This window comes from Phascolarctos cinereus, unplaced genomic scaffold (assembly GCF_003287225.1).
Source record: "Phascolarctos cinereus isolate Bilbo 61053 unplaced genomic scaffold, phaCin_HiC Scaffold_4;HRSCAF=312, whole genome shotgun sequence".
Taxonomy (NCBI): domain Eukaryota; kingdom Metazoa; phylum Chordata; class Mammalia; order Diprotodontia; family Phascolarctidae; genus Phascolarctos; species Phascolarctos cinereus.
The window spans coordinates 116,550,310-116,569,555 of record NW_027555847.1 but is presented as its reverse complement, the minus strand read 5'-3'; the positions used below and the strand labels follow the sequence as shown (position 1 = coordinate 116,569,555).

At 36.5% G+C, this 19,246-nt stretch overlaps 1 protein-coding gene across 1 annotated transcript in view; it reads right to left on the bottom strand.

Annotated features, from left to right (window-relative positions):
- PTPRD (protein tyrosine phosphatase receptor type D) overlaps window positions 1–19,246 on the bottom strand; it is a 616,472-nt gene that overhangs the window by 159,435 nt on the left and 437,791 nt on the right. Inside the window, 1 exon segment of the mRNA XM_078152500.1 lies at window positions 8,024–8,114. Coding sequence (XP_078008626.1) covers window positions 8,024–8,114 — 91 coding nt within the window.

The window sequence follows — 19,246 nt, the reverse complement described above, 5'->3', positions numbered from 1 at the left end:
CGAAGAGGTCAATTTTCAGTAAATGATATCATTGTCCACACTCACAAAATTCTACAAAGAAAAGTCAATCCCAAATTAAAACTTACATAAGGAAAATTAGCTTCTTGCAGGGAGTATAGGATTTAGAGTTAAAAGAGTTTAAAGGCAAAAAGAACCTGAGGCCCAAAGAAGGGGAGCAACTTACACAAACTTACACAGAACATAAGAGCCAAGGATTAAGATTTGAACACAGACCCTGTTCTTTACACTACTGTACAATTCCTTAACTAAGCAGTCATGTCTACGCCTGTATTTGAATTAGTCAACGTAAGCATTACTTGACTTTACAGACATACTTTGAGTCATACTTTTGCTTAGCTTTCTGGCAAAAGGCACTTTATAGAGTGAGCAGAATTTCCCCCAGCACCAACATAAAATGACTGAATATTTTTATTTGCGCATGTGAAATTGATATGTTATTTACAAATATGTAAATAGATTGTGCCTCACATTTCATGATCTTGCAGGTCAAGTTTTAATTGACCATTTAGGAGGTTATTCATATTTTAATCCCAAACAAGTTTCTCCCGGACATACAGCATTCCTGGTATAGCTATTCCTCCTTCTACCTGGTGTATATTAGTAAATGAAAATGTATTGAAATATGATAATCATTTCTGAGATGAAGAGGAGGGTACATTCTACTCTATGATTAACAAAAAAACCTGTTTTTGGATCATATGTTGCTTTGAATACCCATAAGACCACCCTCCTATTCTCAATTATTATAAGTGCTCAGTAATATACTATATTAGGTGCTAGACTTCAAATGATAAGCACTGATCCAAAGACTGATAAGAATCAGAGCTCTTAATATAAAGAAAGTGGTCACAATAAAGTTTAGATCAAATGTCCTGATTTTCTTTTGAGCCTCAGTTTCCTCATTTGTCAAAAGGGGAGAGGGTTAAACTACTTGATTTCTAGGAGCCTTCCCACAGCCAATGTACTTGAATTCTTCAGAATTTTCTACTTAATCCTGATACCACATGAAGGCTAATAATGTACTACAGACTCCCTTTTCTTCACTGACATTTGTAGAGAGCTTTAAGGTTCACAAAGCACTTTAAGTAAGGAGGCTAGATGGCACAGTAGATAGAGCCCTGGGCCTAGAGTCAGGAAGACTTGATTTCAAATCCAGCCTCAGATACTTACTAGCTGTGTGACCCTGGGGAAGTCACTTAATCTCTGTTTGCCTCAATTTCCTCATCTATAAAATGAGTATAATAATAACATCTACCTCCCAGGGTAGTTGTAAGGATCAAATGAGATAACATTTGTAGAGCACTTAGCACAGTGCCTAGCACATAGTAGGTATTATATAAATGTTATCTATTGTTATTATCATTATTAATACATTATTTTATTTAAGCCTTACAATGACAGTATGAGGCAGATACTAGAGGTATTCTAATTCTCATTTCATGATAAGGAAACAGATTCAAAGAGGTTAGTATGATAACCACAAGGTGTGAGACGTAGGGTTTGATTAAAAGCCTGCCCAGTTCCAGGCCCATTCCACCCCACTATCCATTAGGCTATGCTATTCAACTGGATAAACAGAAACCAGTCTAATGCTGACAGATATTTGATGACATGCTTTGATCAAACATGTGGCTTGACTTGATACACTTTAAGACAGAAATCATTTAAGTTTGGACTGGTGCAAATAATGTTGATTATATGTATTTTAGTGTCTAAGGAGAAAAGGGTACATAATCTGAGGTTAAATGGTATCTTGTTTTATTAAAATAAGTTGGTAGCTCTTCTGTACTTGTCTCCAAGGGCATTCTAAATAAACAGAAAATTATGTTCATCTTGATGAGCAAACCCCAGATTCACATTGTTCTAGTGCTCCATTTTTTTTTTTTGGGCTTGAGGCAATTGGGGTTAAGTTACAGCTGGTGAGTGTAATGTGTCTGAGGTCACATTTGAACTCAGGTCCTCCTGACTCCAGGGCTAGTGCTCCATCCACTGGGCCACCTAGCTACTCCTAGTCCTCCATTTTTAATGGACAATGACAAAACCTAAGAACTTAATTCCACTTATTAAAATAATACCGAATATATTCTTGATCAGGGAAAGGTCCTTAAGCTTTCCCTTGCACTGACTGATGGCTTGAGATTTCCTCCCACCTACTCTTTGTCTTCTCTTGGGCAAACAGGACCAACATCATACTTGAAGGATAAAGATGCAGAACCATTCCATAGCCAGTTATGCAACTGGCTCAGCTTTTTGCCATACAAGTGAAGCTAACACAGTGAATGGAGGAAGGTATATTCACAGCTAAAAAATGAGAAGAAATCTCTGGGACAAGATAAACATCAGTATGAAAGTGACTAGAGGTGATTCTTATGAAATATTTTATCACAACACATGCTCACTATGATAAGCTTCAATTATAGTTTCTTTAAGTTCTAGTGATTGAGTATGGATCTTTTTTTTCCCCTATGCTGATTACCAAATTCACCAGGCAGTTAACTCAAAGGCATAAAGCAACATGTTTACTCTGAGCTTCTTAGAGACATATAAATGAGTGCGAGATTTTTAACTAAAATTTCAAGGACATGCTATCACAACAGAAAAGAAGTATGTGCACATAATGATTATCTTTGAATAAGGCTTTATTTCAGATACTTTAATATTTTCTTGGTTATTTGGATTTGATCTATTGATGAAATAGAAAAAAAGATATATAAAAAACTTATATTCTACCCACATGCCTAAAATACCTTTCATAATATTTGACAATAGTATTGCCTGCATGAACTCAGTCAAATCATTCAACCTTTTCTGGCTTCAGTTTCCTCATCTGTAAAATAAGGGAGCTGAACTAGATAGCCTTTAATGGTCTTTCCATATCTAAATCTATGAACCTACATTATGAAACACAGCTATGTTAAAGTTGTATCTTGTTCTGGTCCCCCTGACCACCACCACCCTTCCACTCAATACAGTAAGCCAGTTTATAAGTAGTTGGTGTGAAGTAATAATAATAGGAAGTAAGATTGCAAAGGGGAACCTAGAATTCATGAATAGATCTTCCCAAAGATCAAAGGAGCATAGTTTACAAATTGTATCATATTGCTGTCAGGGCCTTTTGATCCTATGATATGCAAATCTCAGATAAATTCCAGAAACCTGCAGTAAGACCAGCGGAACACCAGATGTTACTGGTTACTCTGAGATAACTTGCATATGTTAATGTAAAGTTTTACCAATTATTTGAGATTATTTGTATATGTTAATGAACTAAACACAAAGAGGCACAGACAAGAATTAGTCTGCTCCTCCACAAAAGACCTATAAACATGAGACATCCATCTCTTGCCCCCCAAGAATCCTCCATCTTCATTTACATCCATGCTGTCAAATTCTCTCAACTTTAATCCATGATTCTGCAAGCGATTCTTTGTGGCTCTCTCCCTGCCCTTTCTCTTCCTAACTGCCTACCTTCATCTAGCACCTCATCCCTGACCCCAAGTTGTCTGCCTCAGGACCCCTTCACACTGCTTGGCCAGTCTCTGTACTCTCTATGCCTTTTTAAAGCATGAGGGCAGTCTCACTTCCCACTACCACTGTGGTAAAAGAAGTGGGCATGACTGCCTCATTTCATAAATTAATTTGCAGTTCAAAAGAGTATTATCAGATTAGGAACCAAGAGATCTGAGCTTAAGATTCTCTTTTGCAACAAACTAGTCCAATGACTTTTAGCATGTCATGTCCCATTCTCTCCTTCTTGCTCCCAGCTTACCACACACCAGATCTCAGTTTTCCCATCTATTAAATAAATGTGTTTGACTAAATGTGCTCCAAGATTCTTTACTGCTCCCAGTGCACAACTCAGATTCTTTAATTACATATGGAAAAAAATTAGATATTAATAGAACTGAAAAAAATAATTAAATAATGTGAAAAAACCTTGATATCAAATGTAACCTTTCTGGTCAAAAGTTTGATTTATTTTGTAAAAGAAGAAAAAAATAATCACATTGTGGGATTTTATTAAATTCTTCAACTGATTCCCAAATAGAGAGACATCCTCATGAGTGAAATGTCCTAAGTTCTACTGATCCTAAGTTTATACTAAGAAATATTTGATAATTTATGTATTTGTCCTACTTCTACAAGGTTAGGTTAGGTTACTTTTCTTTTAAAGATGTATGGACAACTTCAAAAGACTTTTTCTTTCTTTTTTAAACTGACCTCATATGCTAGAGGAAATGTTGCTTTTGGGGAATCAGGAAAAAGGTCAGCATAGATGTAATGTAAATGTCAGCAGTCACCAAGCGTGATAAAAGCAAACAGACTATTGGTCAGATATGTATCCCTCTGAAAGCCAGTTAATCAAGTACAAATAACAGTAGTTTGTGTGAATATATCAGCATACCACTTCCACCTCACTGATCAAACCCTGAAGGTACTCTTGATTTCATTCATATTTTAGAGGTACGATGCTATCATAATTCATCCATATTACTGTCATTCCCAGGGGTTACTATCTAAACTCCTAGGTATTTGAGATATTTTAATTGTTCTGGTCTGCATGGTACTCCAAATGTGCTCCATACCTCAAAAGTAACCATTCAGGTCACAAATGGAAACCCTTTAGTTTGCATTTATTTGGTTGGAATGCTGCCTCTGTTACACTCTTAAATCATGAAGGTGTATTTGGATGGCAATAAATGGTAACTACATTGTTGTCACAATCACAAACTGGCCCCACCATCCCATTACAAATCAATAATGTGAAATTAAACTCAAAGATCACATGGTAGTGTTTGGATTGTTCCCAGACCTGTGATCAAGTCCTGATATATCACATTACCTTGAACAACTAGAGGGGTTAGTGTGGTCCAGTGGAAATAATATTAACTTTGGTTTGAATCTTGCATCAGCCATTTGCTGTGTGATTTTTCTTTTTTTTGGCAATTTGCTTTACCCTTCTGGGTCCCAGTCTCCTCATCTATAAATGGAGGGGTGGATTAAATTACCTTTATATTCTTTTCTAGCTCTGAACCTATGATCCTATGGTTCTAAGTGACCTCATTTCTCTGCCCTCAGTTTCCTTATTTGTAAAATGAGGATGACAATTCCTATATTACCTACCCCAGAGGATACTGAGATGAAAATACCCTTTAAGCCTTAAAATACTATATAAATGTGAGCTACTATTAATAAATATAACTAATATTCTCATTTTTCTATTGGTAACAATGAATGTGCCTGAACTGACCTTGATAACAGGAGTTGTGTTCATGGCATTTATCACTTTGGGAGGCCCCTTAACCAGAATGGGACAAACTAGAAGATAATGTTGAGAGTAATTCTCCTTCAGAACCATCCTTCAATTTTTATAGGCATAGATATGAGTCTTAGCTGCGGAAATTCCCTTAGGCCACCATTCTCTCATTTGAGGGGTTTCCAACAAATTGAATTACAGGCTTTTAAAAAAATTACTCGGTCAAACGTATTTAAGACTTTCATCTGAGTAGCACTGCTTTGTCATATTTGGCAGTGCCAAGTGGCACGATGAAATTACGACAAAGCTTTTATATTATCCACAGTATGAAAAAAAAAGAGTCTGAAGGGATCAGAAAGTAGATGAGTAAGCATAAAGTGAGAACATTGCTTACTACTCATTCGTTCCCCTCTACAATAGCTACTTGATGTATTGGAGGTACTTCCAAAAGATATATAAAGGGCTTGGGCTCTTTATCAGAAATAATTTTCATTTTCCAGTCAATGCATATCTTATTTCTTCCACCATTAATTCTACAATGTGGTCTCAATTATGTCAGTAAAAAAGTAGGAAACAACCCATCCTGACCCAAATATTTCTGAATTAATAAATGTTCTTTATCAAACTATTATACAGATTAATGCACCACAACTTGCAGGATGATTAAAATGACCCTTTGTTATGGGAATCGGCAGCACAGACCCATAGAATTTAATTGCAAGGAAGTTCAATGTCATACAGCCTCTCACTTTAATCTATTAGCCCTACTGCATTATGATGGGGATTCTGGAGGTTAAAATTGGGCTGTAATATTAAGTCAGCTTTCATTACTTACTACCAAGTGACTCTTAAAAAATTGATCTTAATGCTTAAATGTATTTGATGCAACATTGGACTATCTATTTCAGTGTCATGAAAAACTTTTTTGTCCGTTTATTTTTTATAAGTAAAGGAACGGAGACAGTAGGTTACACAGTTTTAAAAATCTAATTCTAATCAAAATGGAATGGAGACATTGTTGGAAATTATTTGAGAACTGATTAAAATAATGAAGAATATTTCACTTTTTAATTGATTAGTCAGATGCAAGAAAACTCATGTCTTGCTTTGCATTACTTAGAAGAGACCAACCAATCCTTTTGCATCTTCTGATGAAGGATTATTATTCTTCCAGTATCACAGATAATGATTTCCTTGCTCTGTCTTCTGAATAGGAGGGGAAAAATCAACTTAAAAAGTATCTAAATTATTTGACAATGTTAGGGAAATGATGCCTAAGATACTTGATAAACCTCTGGACTACTGACTTAATGATAACACAGGGGCAACTAGATGGTGAAGTGGATAGAGTACTGGCCTTGGAGTCAGGAAAACTCATCTTTTAGAGTTTAAATCTGGCCTCAGGCTTTTATTAGCTGTGGGATCCTAGGCAAGTCTTTTAATCCTATTTGCCTCAGTTTCTTCATCTCTAAATTGAACTGGAGAAGAAAATGGCAAATGACTTCACTAAGAAAACCCCAAATGGGGTCGTGGAGTAGTAAACGTTACTTCTCTGAAAATATGTTATAGCAAGTTCTTATTCTTAATTAATTAGGATTATGGAGAAGCAAAAACAAAACAAAACAAACTAAATACAGACACACACATTATGCATGTATGCATGTATGTACGTATGAATGAATGAAATAATTTATGAGTACCATGCTTATGTAAATCTACTATTTAAAAGAAAAGAATTAATAGAAGTGTTTTAAAAATCCTTTGCAAAGGGATTCACAATAATATCTATTTAAATAGCAATACCCTTTGCTACATTTACAAATACACCTCAGCTACTATATATGTGCTTTGTGGCAAGTCATTTTGCTTCTCTTTGCCTCGACTTTTTCACCCATAAAATAAGGAAATTAGACCTGATGATCTATAAAAGCCCTTTCAGCTAGGGATCCCATAAATCCAATTTACAAAAATATAATTTACACACAGTTGTTTTTTTTTCTTTTTTTGAAACAGCTAATTACATAAAATGAAATGCATCCATCCAATTCTTTTCAAGCAAAGTGCAGGAAATCAAGACCATAATTAACCTACATATTATATTTACTGTATGTATTTTATTGAGTTTACTAGTTGTGATACTAGTCAATTCATTTATTGAATGAATTACAAAGATTTATTAAATACCTACTGCAGGTTTGCATGAAGAGGATACAAAGACTAGATATAATACTGTAAATTTCCCCCCTCCAAAACTGTTTTGAATTTCTGGATTTAAAAATGAAAGAGACTGAAAAAATAATTTCCGTATCAGTAGAATTATATGCATCACACACAGAAGCCACAAGGTAAGTCAAATGTTAAAATACAATGCAAATTACAATTAAGCATTTGGTATATCTTGGTCCAACACCTCATTAATGAAGTAGACCATTACCGGAGTTTGCATCAATGATGATTAAACTTCTAAGACAGCTCATTTCACCTCCCCATACCTCTGCAACTTGGTTTACAATGGGCAAAGGGGAAAATACTAAAGCCAACAATAATTAGACCATCTGTACACTTTACTGAAATTAAGTAATGGTATCTTTGTGCTGGTCCCCTACGGATTGTAAACGTATACTATGATAACTCGTACTAGAAAGATATGTAAAGGTAGCAAATAGCCTAGAGACCATTATACTGTGATCACTAGTTAGTTAATTAAACAGTCAATACAATGAAATAAACAAAAGAGACATTTACCTCATCTAATTCCATTTCATCTGGACTTTCCCATGGCTTGATAAATTTTCCACGTGACTTCTTTAAAGGCACAATTACTATGTAGTAACCCCTAAAAAGAAATAGTTACATACAAAATGGTTAAAATAAATTCAAGTAGTTAAGTGTGTATATTGATTTAAAACTATCTTTTATACAACGACTGAGGTTAAAGGCAAATTAAGTGGATGGCACATCATCCTCTCAAGGGACTCATCACCAATTGCTTATTTTTTTTTTCACTTTCTCAAACAGAACACATAGGCATTTCATTGCAATTTTGATGATGAAATATTATAATATCTCTAGAAGGCAATTCCACAATACAGGTTATCAACTAATTCCTGTAGCATATTTTATTAGAGAATTACTCAAGGCATTTAGAGCTTAAACAACTCCTCATAGTCATAAAACTGGGATGTTTCAGGGGCAATCCAATCCAGGTCTCTCTGTTTCCTTGGATAGAAGGAGGTCTTATCTTCCAATTTCCAAGGCTAAACATTTTGTTCACTATACCATACCCTCTCCATTTGATAACTGGCATTTTTACAAGGTAGAATAAGCATACTAAAATTGTGCACTGGATTTCTTTTTTTATCATTAGTTTTTATTTTTAAAAATTTTTATTAATTTATTTTGATTTATCAACAATCACTTCCATATGCTTTTGACTTTAAAATTTTTCTCCCCCTTCCTCCCCACCACCCTCCCTAAGATAGTGCACAATCTGATATAGGCTATACATTTATATTCTTATTAAACATATTTTCACATTAGTGAAGTTGTAAGTAAAAATTAAAACCAGTAAGAGGAACCATCAGAAAGAGGAAACAAAACTCAACAGAAGAGAAAAAAAATGATAGCAATTCAACTTCCATAGTCCTTTCTTTGTATGTGGACTGCATTTTCCATCACAAGGCTTCTGGAGATGTCTTAGATCCTTGTATTGCTGAGAAGGGTTAAGTTTATCAATGTTAGTCATCGCACAACGTGGCTGTTACTGTGCACAAAGTTCTCTTGGTTCTGCTCACTTCACTCAGCATCAGATCATACAAGTCTTTCCAGGTTTTTCTGAAGTCAGCCCATCCATCATTTGTTGTAGCACAATAGTATTCCATTACATTCATGCACCACAACTTGCTCAGCCATTCCCCAACTGATGGACAATCTCTCAATTTCCAATTCTTTGCCACAACAAAAAGAGCTGCTATGAATATTTTTGTACATGTGGGTCCTTTTCCCATTTGTTTGATCTCTTTGGGATATAGCCCTAGAAGTGCTATTGCTGGGTCAGAGGGTATGCACATTTTTATAGCCCTTTGGGCATACTTCCAAATTGTTCTCCAAAACGGTTGGATCATTTCACAACTCCACCAACAATGCATTAGTGTTCCAATTTCCCCACATCTTCTCCAACATTTATCATTTTCCTGTTTTGTCATGTTGGCCAATCTGATAGGTGTGATGTGGTACCTCAGAATTGTTTTGATTTGTATTTCTCTAACCAATAATGATTTAGAGCATTTTTTCATATGACTATAGATGACTTTAATTTCTTCATCTGAGAACTGTCTGTTCATATCCTTTGACCATTTATCAATTGGGCAACAGCTTGTATTCTTATAAATTTGTCTTAATTCTCTCTACATTTTAGAAATGAGGCCCCTATCAGAGAGACTGGTTGTAAAAATTCTTTCCCGATTTTCTACCTTCCTTCTAATCTTAGTTGCATTGGCTTTTTTTGTGCAAAAACTTTTCAATGTAATGTAATCAAAATTATCCATTTTGCTTTTCATAATGTTCTCTATCTCCTGTTTGGTCATGAAGTCTTCTGTTCTCTATAGATCTGATAGGTAAACTATTTCTTCTTCTCCCAGTTTGCTTATAGTATCAGTCTTTATATCTAAATCATGAACCCATTTTTACTTTATTTTGGTATATGGTATGAGATCTGGGTCTATGCCTAGTTTCTGCCATACTCTTTTCCAGTTTCCCAGCAGTTCTTTTCAAAGAGTGGGTTCTTATCCCAGAAACTGGGCTCTTTAGCTTTATCAAATAATGGATTACTATAGTCACTGACTACTGTGTCTTGCATATTTAACCTATTCCACTGATCCACCACTCTATTTCTTGGCCACTACCAAGCAGTTTTGATGATTGCTGCTTTATAATACAATTTAAGATCTGGAATTGCTAGGCCACCTTCTTTTCATTAGTTCCTCTGATATTCTGGACCTTGCGTTCTTCCAAATGAATCTTTTTATTATTTTTTCTAACTCCATAAAATAATTTTTTGGTAGTTTGATTAGTATGGCACTGAATAAGTAAATTAGCTTAGATAGGATTGTCATTTTTATTATATTAGCTCAGCTTACCCATGAGCAACTGATGTTTTCCAATTATTTAGATCTGATTTTATTTGTGTGAAGTGTTTTGTAATTGTGTTCATAATTTCAATTTTATTAATTTTTCCTTTGGTTTTCAATATTTGTAATTTGGTGTTTAATTGAGGATTTTCAATTTCTTCTTGTTCTACTTTTTTTAGTTGTATGCCCAATTCATTGATCTCCTCTTTTTCTATTTTATTTATGTAAGCATTTAGAGATATAAAATTTCCCCTAAGAACTGCTTTCGCTGCATACCATAAGTTTTGTTATGTTGTCTCATTATTGTCATTCTCTTGAATGAAATTATTGATTGTTTCTATGATTTGTTATTTGACCCAATCGTTTTTTAGGATTAGATTATTTAGTTTCCAATTTTTTTTTTTTAGTTTATCTTTCCATGGTCCTTTATTACATATAATTTTTTATTGCATCATGATCTGAAAAGAATGCATTTAATATTTCTACCTTTCTGCATTGGATTGTGAGGTTTTTATGCCCTAGTACCTGGTCAATTTTTGTGGATGTGCCATGTACTGCCGAGAAAAAAGTATATTCCTTTCTATCCCCATTCAATTTTCTCCAGAGGTCTATCATACCTAATTTTTCTAATGTTCTGTTCACCTCCTTAACTTCTTTCTTGTTTATTTTGTGGTTAGATTTATCTAGTACAGAGAGGGGGAGGTTGAGGTCCCCTACTAGTATAATTTTGCTGTCTATTTCTTCCTGTAACTCCCTGAACTTCTCCTCTAAGAATCTGGATGCTATACTATTTGGTGCATATATATTTAGTAATGATATTACTTCATTGTCTATGGTGCCTTTTATCAGGATATAGTTCCCTTCCTTATCTCTTTTGATTAGATCTATTTTTACTTTTGCTTTGCCTGAGATCAGGATTGCTATCCCTGCTTTTTTTACTTAAGGTGAAGCATAATATATCCTGCTCTAGCCTTTTACCTTTACCCTGTATATGTCACTCTTTTTCAAATGTGTTTCCTGTAAACAACATATTGTAGGATTATGGTTTTTAATCCATTCTGCAATCTGTTTCCATTTTATGGGAGAGTTCATCCCATTCACATTCACAGTTATGATTACTGTCTGTGTCTTTTTCTCCATCCTTCCCCCCCATTTATGCTTTTCTTTCTCCTTTCTCCTTTCCACCTCCACTAGTGTTTTGCTTTTGACCACCGCCTCCTTCAGTCCCTCCTCCCTTTCCCTTTTCTTCCCCTTTACCCTTACTGATTCTTCCCTCCCTTCTATCCCCCCTCCTTTTTCTTTCCCCTTTTCTCTCCTACTGCCTATAGGGCAAGTTAGATTTCTATACCTAACTGATTATGTTATTCCTTTCTTGAGCCAAATCTGATGAGAACAAGGTTCAAACAATGCTCACCCCCCCTCCCTTCTTTCCTTCTGCTGTGATAGGAACTAAAATACACCCCCTTTATGTATACTCCTTTACTCATGGTGGTTTTTTGTTCCCTGGCCTTTAAAGCAGCTGTTCCAGGATTTTTTTTCTGGGGTGATATTTTTCTGGGGTTTTCAGAGACTGATAGGGGAGGGTGACAACAACTACCTTTTTACTCTGCCATCTTGGATCCCAGAAGCGGAAGTGTCTGCATTGGCTTTCTAAAATTACATTTAGACAGGTGGGATTTCTGTAATGTGGAACACCTACTTTTAATCTCTCCTATAAAGTGCTCATTTCTTAAGGAAGGGTAACTTCTACTAAATTCTACTTTGATGTTCCATTATTAAGAATAATTCACTGTGGTGACTCAAATGTTCTGAAAATTGCCCACAAGCTCAGGCAGGTCTTTCTTGAGCCAGGAAGGCTTCAAATATAGGGTCACAGATGGACTTTGTATCTGGTCAGAAGATCAGCCTAGCTACATTTTGCGAGGCTTATTACCAGATAAGCCATCAGAAGACAAAATTTTTCATCCACAGCAACTCACAAAGACCCCCCTTTAAGGTATGGAGGGGCTGGGATCTATATCAGGGAATAACAAACATCAGGTGATAAGGCCACACTGACAAAACTAGGGATCATGATGATTACAGAAGGGTGGTGGTTGTGTGGGACTCCTTCCTCCATCTCAGTTAATTTTCTCACAGAATACAATTGGGAATTATGAGATTTTAACATGTTAAAATGTATATAATATTAACTAAGCATGGGGAAGCATGAACATGAGTAACAGAGCTCTAAATATACTTGATAAACACTTCTCAGAAGATCACCCCTTTTTCTGTCTGTATCAAGAAAATGGGCTTCCACTAACATGTTTTCTGGTGCCTCACAAGCCATATGCAATCATATGGAATCATATAAAAATCAATGGCTACAGAGCACAAAATCTGGTGGATCCAACCAAGGTGTAAATACTTTTATTTTCATCCTAATCATTGGAATGCTAGATACTGATGATATTGGTAAATGTTTTCAGCCAAGCAACTCATACTAAAGTGTGGAGGGACCATAATGTGTGCCTGTGGAGGCAATAATTGTATAGATAAAGTGAGGAGCTTTTTCCCATGCCCAGAGTAATGACCCAATAAACTGTTCAATCACTTAGCCAAATAGTCAGTCGACTAGCATTTATCAAGCACTTGCCAACAAGTATTTATTATGCACCTACTAAATACTATAAGTTATACTAGATATTGGAGGATATAATAATTTTAGTAAAGAGAAGGTTCTTTCTTGACTTCCTAGGCTAGATAATGTTATGTGATAATACACATGTCATGATAATACACAAAATTATATGATAAATATATCAGAGAGGTACAATGTGAAATTCTGTGTGATGTCTGAGGAAATAAGCAGTTAGCAACTGAGGTCATCAGGGAAGGCTTATTGAAGGAGCTAGCTATCATTTGTATTGGCATAGTCAAGAGGATAGTTAAGGGTTTAACAGACAAAGAAGTAGATCACCAATGAGCTACTATCATCTTGAGCCAGGTAACCCAAACATTACATTAGTCTGAGGGACTCAAGTTTTAAGTGGCACTTTTTCTACAGCCTTCTCTGCATCCTCAGTTCTTTCTCTACTGTGTTCCTTTGCTCCCTCTCTCTCTTCTCCTCTTTAATCTACTCTTCTGTAGCAATGCTTAAATATTCATTTTACTTGTTGGCTAGGAAAGGAATGGAACTACCCTCCTCCACTGCAATTAATCAGCAATATGGCAGCATATCTATAATGTTATCCCTTGACTGATCCCCAAAACATTCATTAATGGCAGTCAAAACAATGCCCGTTTCAAAGCAGTCCTTTAATATTGAAAACAATGTGGCATTAAATATTTGCTCCTCTACATAATTGAAAATTCCTGCCTCTGCCCCTGCCTCAACCTACCAATCTTTAAATCTTTATAAGGTCAGATAGAGTTGAATACTCATTTCTCTATCTTGTAGATGTGATTTGCATAAATAACTCTGGTATAGTTTAAATATCACTATCTTAACCGTCAGAGATACCAGGTACAAATCCTGCCTCTCATTTGACACTGGGCATGTCATTTGACCTTCAGGAGCCTCAGTTTCCTCAACTGTATAATGAGAGAACTGGCCTAGATGCTCTGAAGGTCTTTCTACCTCTAAATCTCTGATACTGTGGTCCTAACTAAATTGCTCCCATCCTCTTAATAGCTCATACCCTTTGAAGAGGGTATACATATTTATTGTCTAAATTCTATACCAATGCCTGCTTTCTTCTTCAAGAGTAGGTATGGCTGTTGCAACTCAGAAAGGCAGTTCTAATCTGTATGTGGACCAAAATATCATCACTATTCAGCCCAGGGGTTTGAATGAGTTTAGGGGTTGAATGAGATAATCTCCAATAGAGTCTCTAGTCCTCCCGCTATCTGCACTCCAAATTCAGGCAGGCTGCACAAAATGAGTTAATAACTGAATGACCAATGTTTATCTGCATTTCATGATGAGCTATATTCCCCATGCCTATATTTCATAGTGAATACTTAAGTCAATAAATGATCTTAATCTAATGAATTACCTGTGTAAAACCTTTCCCTATTTCCTGCACCTTCAGGTTTGAAGTTCACAGAAATTTTCCATTTCTCCATTTAACCCAAAGAATCTAAACACTTTATAGTCTGTTCCTTGGATCGCAGGTCATGGGGGTCACTGGTCTTTGTTCTGATATTTCATCCTGAGCTGATACTATCAGTGCACAATAAATCAACCTCAGCTGCTTACTAGGAAAAAAAAATCCTCTGCAACAGATACTTACACAGTGAAGATAGAGACAGAAATAAAGTCAAGGGATGAAGGTGAAAAGTACAGTGAAAGGTTCCAGTAAATTTCTCTATAGGATATTACCAGCTCTCAGGTCATGAAGTGAAATGCCTGATTTTCAGCCAATAATTAAGACTTTTTGCTTTCCCACCTACATGTCCTGGCTTATGCCATCTTCTTCTCTTGCCTTTCTACTTACCAATATCCTATTCATTCATCAAGAACTAGAAAAAATAATATGTTCCACTAAGCTTTCCCCCACTGCCCAAAGATCTCTCCCTCCTCTCAACTTCTATTTTCATCAGCTCCCGTGGGGGGCAGCTAGGTGGCCCAGTGGATGGAGCACCAGCCCTGAAGTCAGGAGGACCTGAGTTCAAATCCAGACTCAGATCAAACACTAGACACTTACTAACTGTGTGACCCTGGGCAAGTCACTTAACCCAATTGCCTTAAAAAAACCCAAAAAAACAAAAACATCAGCTCCTGTGTTTTTCATTTCTATACAGATGATTTCCAGATTTATAAATCTAGCCACAGTCCCTTTCTTGAGCTCCAATCTTCCTGTTAAATGTTTCAAATTGGATGTCCCATAGTTATCATGAACAAAATATGTTTAAAACAGAATCTATTATCATCTCCCCAGAACCCACATCTCTTCCAAAATTCCCTATTTCTATTAAGGACATCATTACCATGCCGGTAATTATCTAATTTTGAAACCACAATGTCATTTTCAACTCCTTACTCTGCTTTACTTCACATATACAGTGAGTCACCAAATCTTGTAGATTACATCTCCATATCTCTCACATCTGTTCCTTTCTCTCTACTCATATAGCCAGCCACTTGGTGTAGGCCTTCATCACATCTTGCCTGGATAACTGCAAGAGATCTCTAATAAGATATAAAGACTTTCACCCTTAAGTCTCTCCCATCTCTATTCTATCATTCACAGATGCAAATCGATTCTTCTAAAGTAGAGACCTGACCATGGCAATCCTTGCTTAATAAATCCTAGTAGCTTCCAGTGAGCTCCAAGATCAAAAACAAACTTCTCTGTTTAGTGCTTAATGTCCTTCAGAACCAGATTCTATTTTCAGTCAGTCAGCTAATAAACATTTATTACACATCTACTATTTGCCAGGTAGTGTGCTAAGTTCTAGGGATATAAAAAGAGGTAAAAGACCCAAGTCCCTGCCCTCAAAGAGCTCACAATCCACCATTTCTATGTGCCACTTCCCATCCTTTATGGCCTAGAAAAATTGGTATTAGGGCTGGTAATCACACTGGACAATACATCTTTGATTTCTCTGTCTTTGCATCAGGATGACCTCCTTTACTAAACCCCATGTCTAGAATATACTCCCTCCTCTACTCTTTCTCTTAGCATCCCTAATTTCCTTCGAAGATTGGCTGGTCCTTCCCTAATTCCTCTAGTTGCTAGGGCCTCTTCTCTCCCAACCCAATTCCCTTGTAGGTATTTTGCATATAATGATAAATGTACCTGTGGGCTTCCCTAATACAATGTAAACTCCTTGAAATCTTATTTACACTGTTTAATTCCTATCTTTATATTCACAGGAACTCTGGGAGGTACTTAACAAATACCTAATTGGTTTACTATTAACTGTGTCCATTTCATGGTACTTAGTACACACTGCTCTATATTGTAACTTCACGCATTGAAGTCATGTATTGTAAAATCATAAGTGACTGGGGACTCACAGATTTTTTTTTTTAATTCATCCAAGTTCCTCCTATAGTGTTTTTCACACAGTGTGTGAAAAGTAATGTAGGGGCAGCTAGGTGGCACAGTGGATGGAGCACTGGCCCTGAAGTCAGGCGGATCTGAGTTCAAATCCGGCCTCAGACCTAACACTTGACACTTACTAGTGGTATGGCCCTAGGTAAGTCACTTAACCCCAATTGACTAAAAATAAAAATAATAATAATAAAATAATAAAAAAGAAAAGTAATGCAGCACAGCAGATGAACAGTCTAAAGACCTGTGTCTGACTCTCAGACGCTCACTAGCCATGTAACTTTGAAAAGTCATTGCATCACTGAAAGCCCAGGTTTGCTGTGAAATGCAGCTAAGAGTAACTTCCCTTCCAATCTCACAGGATCAGATGTACACACCAAATGATATAATGTAAGTGAAAGTATTTTGAAAATTGACAAATGGTGCCCTATTACTTGAAAACTGTTAAATGCAATCTATCCTACTATTTGAAAATTATTAAATGCTGTCCTAAATATGTGGTATTTTTTATTAACAAACATTAGGCAAATGAACAAATGAATTCTCATTAAACTCCCCAGAGCAGTCCACAAATTTTACAGACACAATTCTATCATGTCACACCTCTAAGAATTCCATTTCTTATAAGCAAAAAAGAAGAAAGCCTGAAAACTAAGATAATAGTCAATGTACCATTTCCCCAAAGTACTACTTCTTGCCTTTTAGCTATGTTCTCCCTGAATGAAAAATGGGTCACTTATGAATTATGTTTCTTTTACATAGTCACTAGCAGAGTTTCTTCTGCAAATATAGTCTACACAGTGCCCATTTCTCACTGTCCTACAAGTTCACATAATTTGCATCTTTACTTTTCCCCAAGCCTTGCCCCCATTATGTGCCTCTGAACAGTGCCTGTATCCCAAGGCCATCATACTTTTACTTGGATTGCTCTGGGCTGGACAAATGCCTGCTGTAGCATCACCAGAGCTAGCATTTGCTTGTAGCAAATGTAGAAGCTGTGAAGATGGGGGGAGGAGAGATTCAGGATTTTAGTCATAGAACCACCCATTAAAATAGTACTGTGAACCAAACGAGAAAAAATGGCATCTCCTGGGAGCAACAGGGCCTCACTGCCCTTATTGCACTAATTTCAATATTGGTGCTGCCCAAGGTAATCTTTTCTTGTTCCCCTGGTGATAAGCATGAACAGCACACTAATTAGAGGGAACAGGGGTGTTTAGGGAAGGGGAGAATCAGGGTCAGAACAAGCCCTACTTACCACTCATATATTTGGAAAGAAAATGTTTTATGGGGTGTCCAAGACCACCCATTGGATCTGGCATGGATTTTATCCATGAGTTTGGAGTAAGAGAAGAGACGTTTGTGCAGGTAGACAAAGCAGCTTTCAATTACCAAAACTGCATTTTTCTCACACAAAAATTACAGGCAGGCTGCCAGACAGATCTCACCTAAATAAGAGCTGGCTTAGGGCCATAACTTTAGCACCAGTTTTGCTGAAAGTGCAAATAGTTGTATATATCTCCAATGAAATATCTGCTTTCTTTCTATGATCAAATACTGGCTAATGAAGGAGGGAAGATATCATCCTTCTTAAATATGGGAAAGGTTTCTTGTCATGCTCTCCTTCTCATGTCAGTGTCAATAGAAAGGTTATCCAAAGCAGTAACAATAGCCAAGACGTGGAAAGTATTTTAAGGTTTGCAAAGTCCTTTACAGATGTTAAGTCATCTGAAGCTGGCTGCTTCCAGTGATCATCCCCTAACAAATGAGCGAAGGTCATTAGACATCAGCAGGTCTCCTCTTTCTTTTTCCTTAGTTCTAATATTGTTTCTCACTCTGATGCTTTCCCAGTCTACTTTTACACTATTTCTCTTCCCTAGGCAAGGTGGCAATAGTTTCTGGAGCTGCTTAACCTGTTTCTAGAAAAGAATGCTTTCCTTTCCCTCTTATCCTGTCTTCTGCCATAGCTGTCTTCACGATTAGAGACAGAGAAGAAGGGAATAGCAGGTCATTTTCTTTCCTCTCTTTCCCTACCACTCTTTTTTGCTGCTTCCTCCCCCATCTCTCCCCACTTCCACACAAACCAAATAAAAACTAACAACCAGTAAGTGAAGTAAAGGTGAAAAATAAAGGCAAGTAAGGAAGAAGCCAACACAAGAGGAATTACAAACTTATTTATTCATCCATTCAGAAGGAACAGAATGAAATTTAAGCCCACCAGGAAACTGGAATGGCCTTTCCTTTCCTTCTGTAAACCTGCCTCAAGCCATGGATCTCTTGCACATTAGCTGATTCTTCTTCAGGTTAATCAAATGAATTACTGAGATTTTCCCCTTTTTCTATGCACGCTATCTGTTAAAGTCATCTTTTTTGGGCCAGGGTAGGGGGAGTCTTCCCTCTTTTCCAATATTCAGGGAGAAGAATAAAACCAAGGAAAAACTACAATAAAAAAATGCTAAAAGTCAAATTCTGCTCTTAAGTATATTTAATGTAACACTTATGTGCTTCTTCCCAGGAGTCTGCTTCTAATCAGTCTTATTGTGGCATGACAGAGACCAAAGGTTCTCAAAGGCTGTGCCACTGGCACTTCAGGTTCTGGCAGGAACGCTCTGACTGCAGTCTGGCCCTGGATTGCAGTTTGCCTTTGAGGATCAACGTAGGACCACTGGACCTTCTGGACTGCTGGACCCTTCTCACTCTTCCCCCACCCATTACCATCACCATTTTTACTATTCATCATAATTTTTCCTTCATGTTTACTTGTAGTAAAACAAAACAAAACGAAACAAAATAAA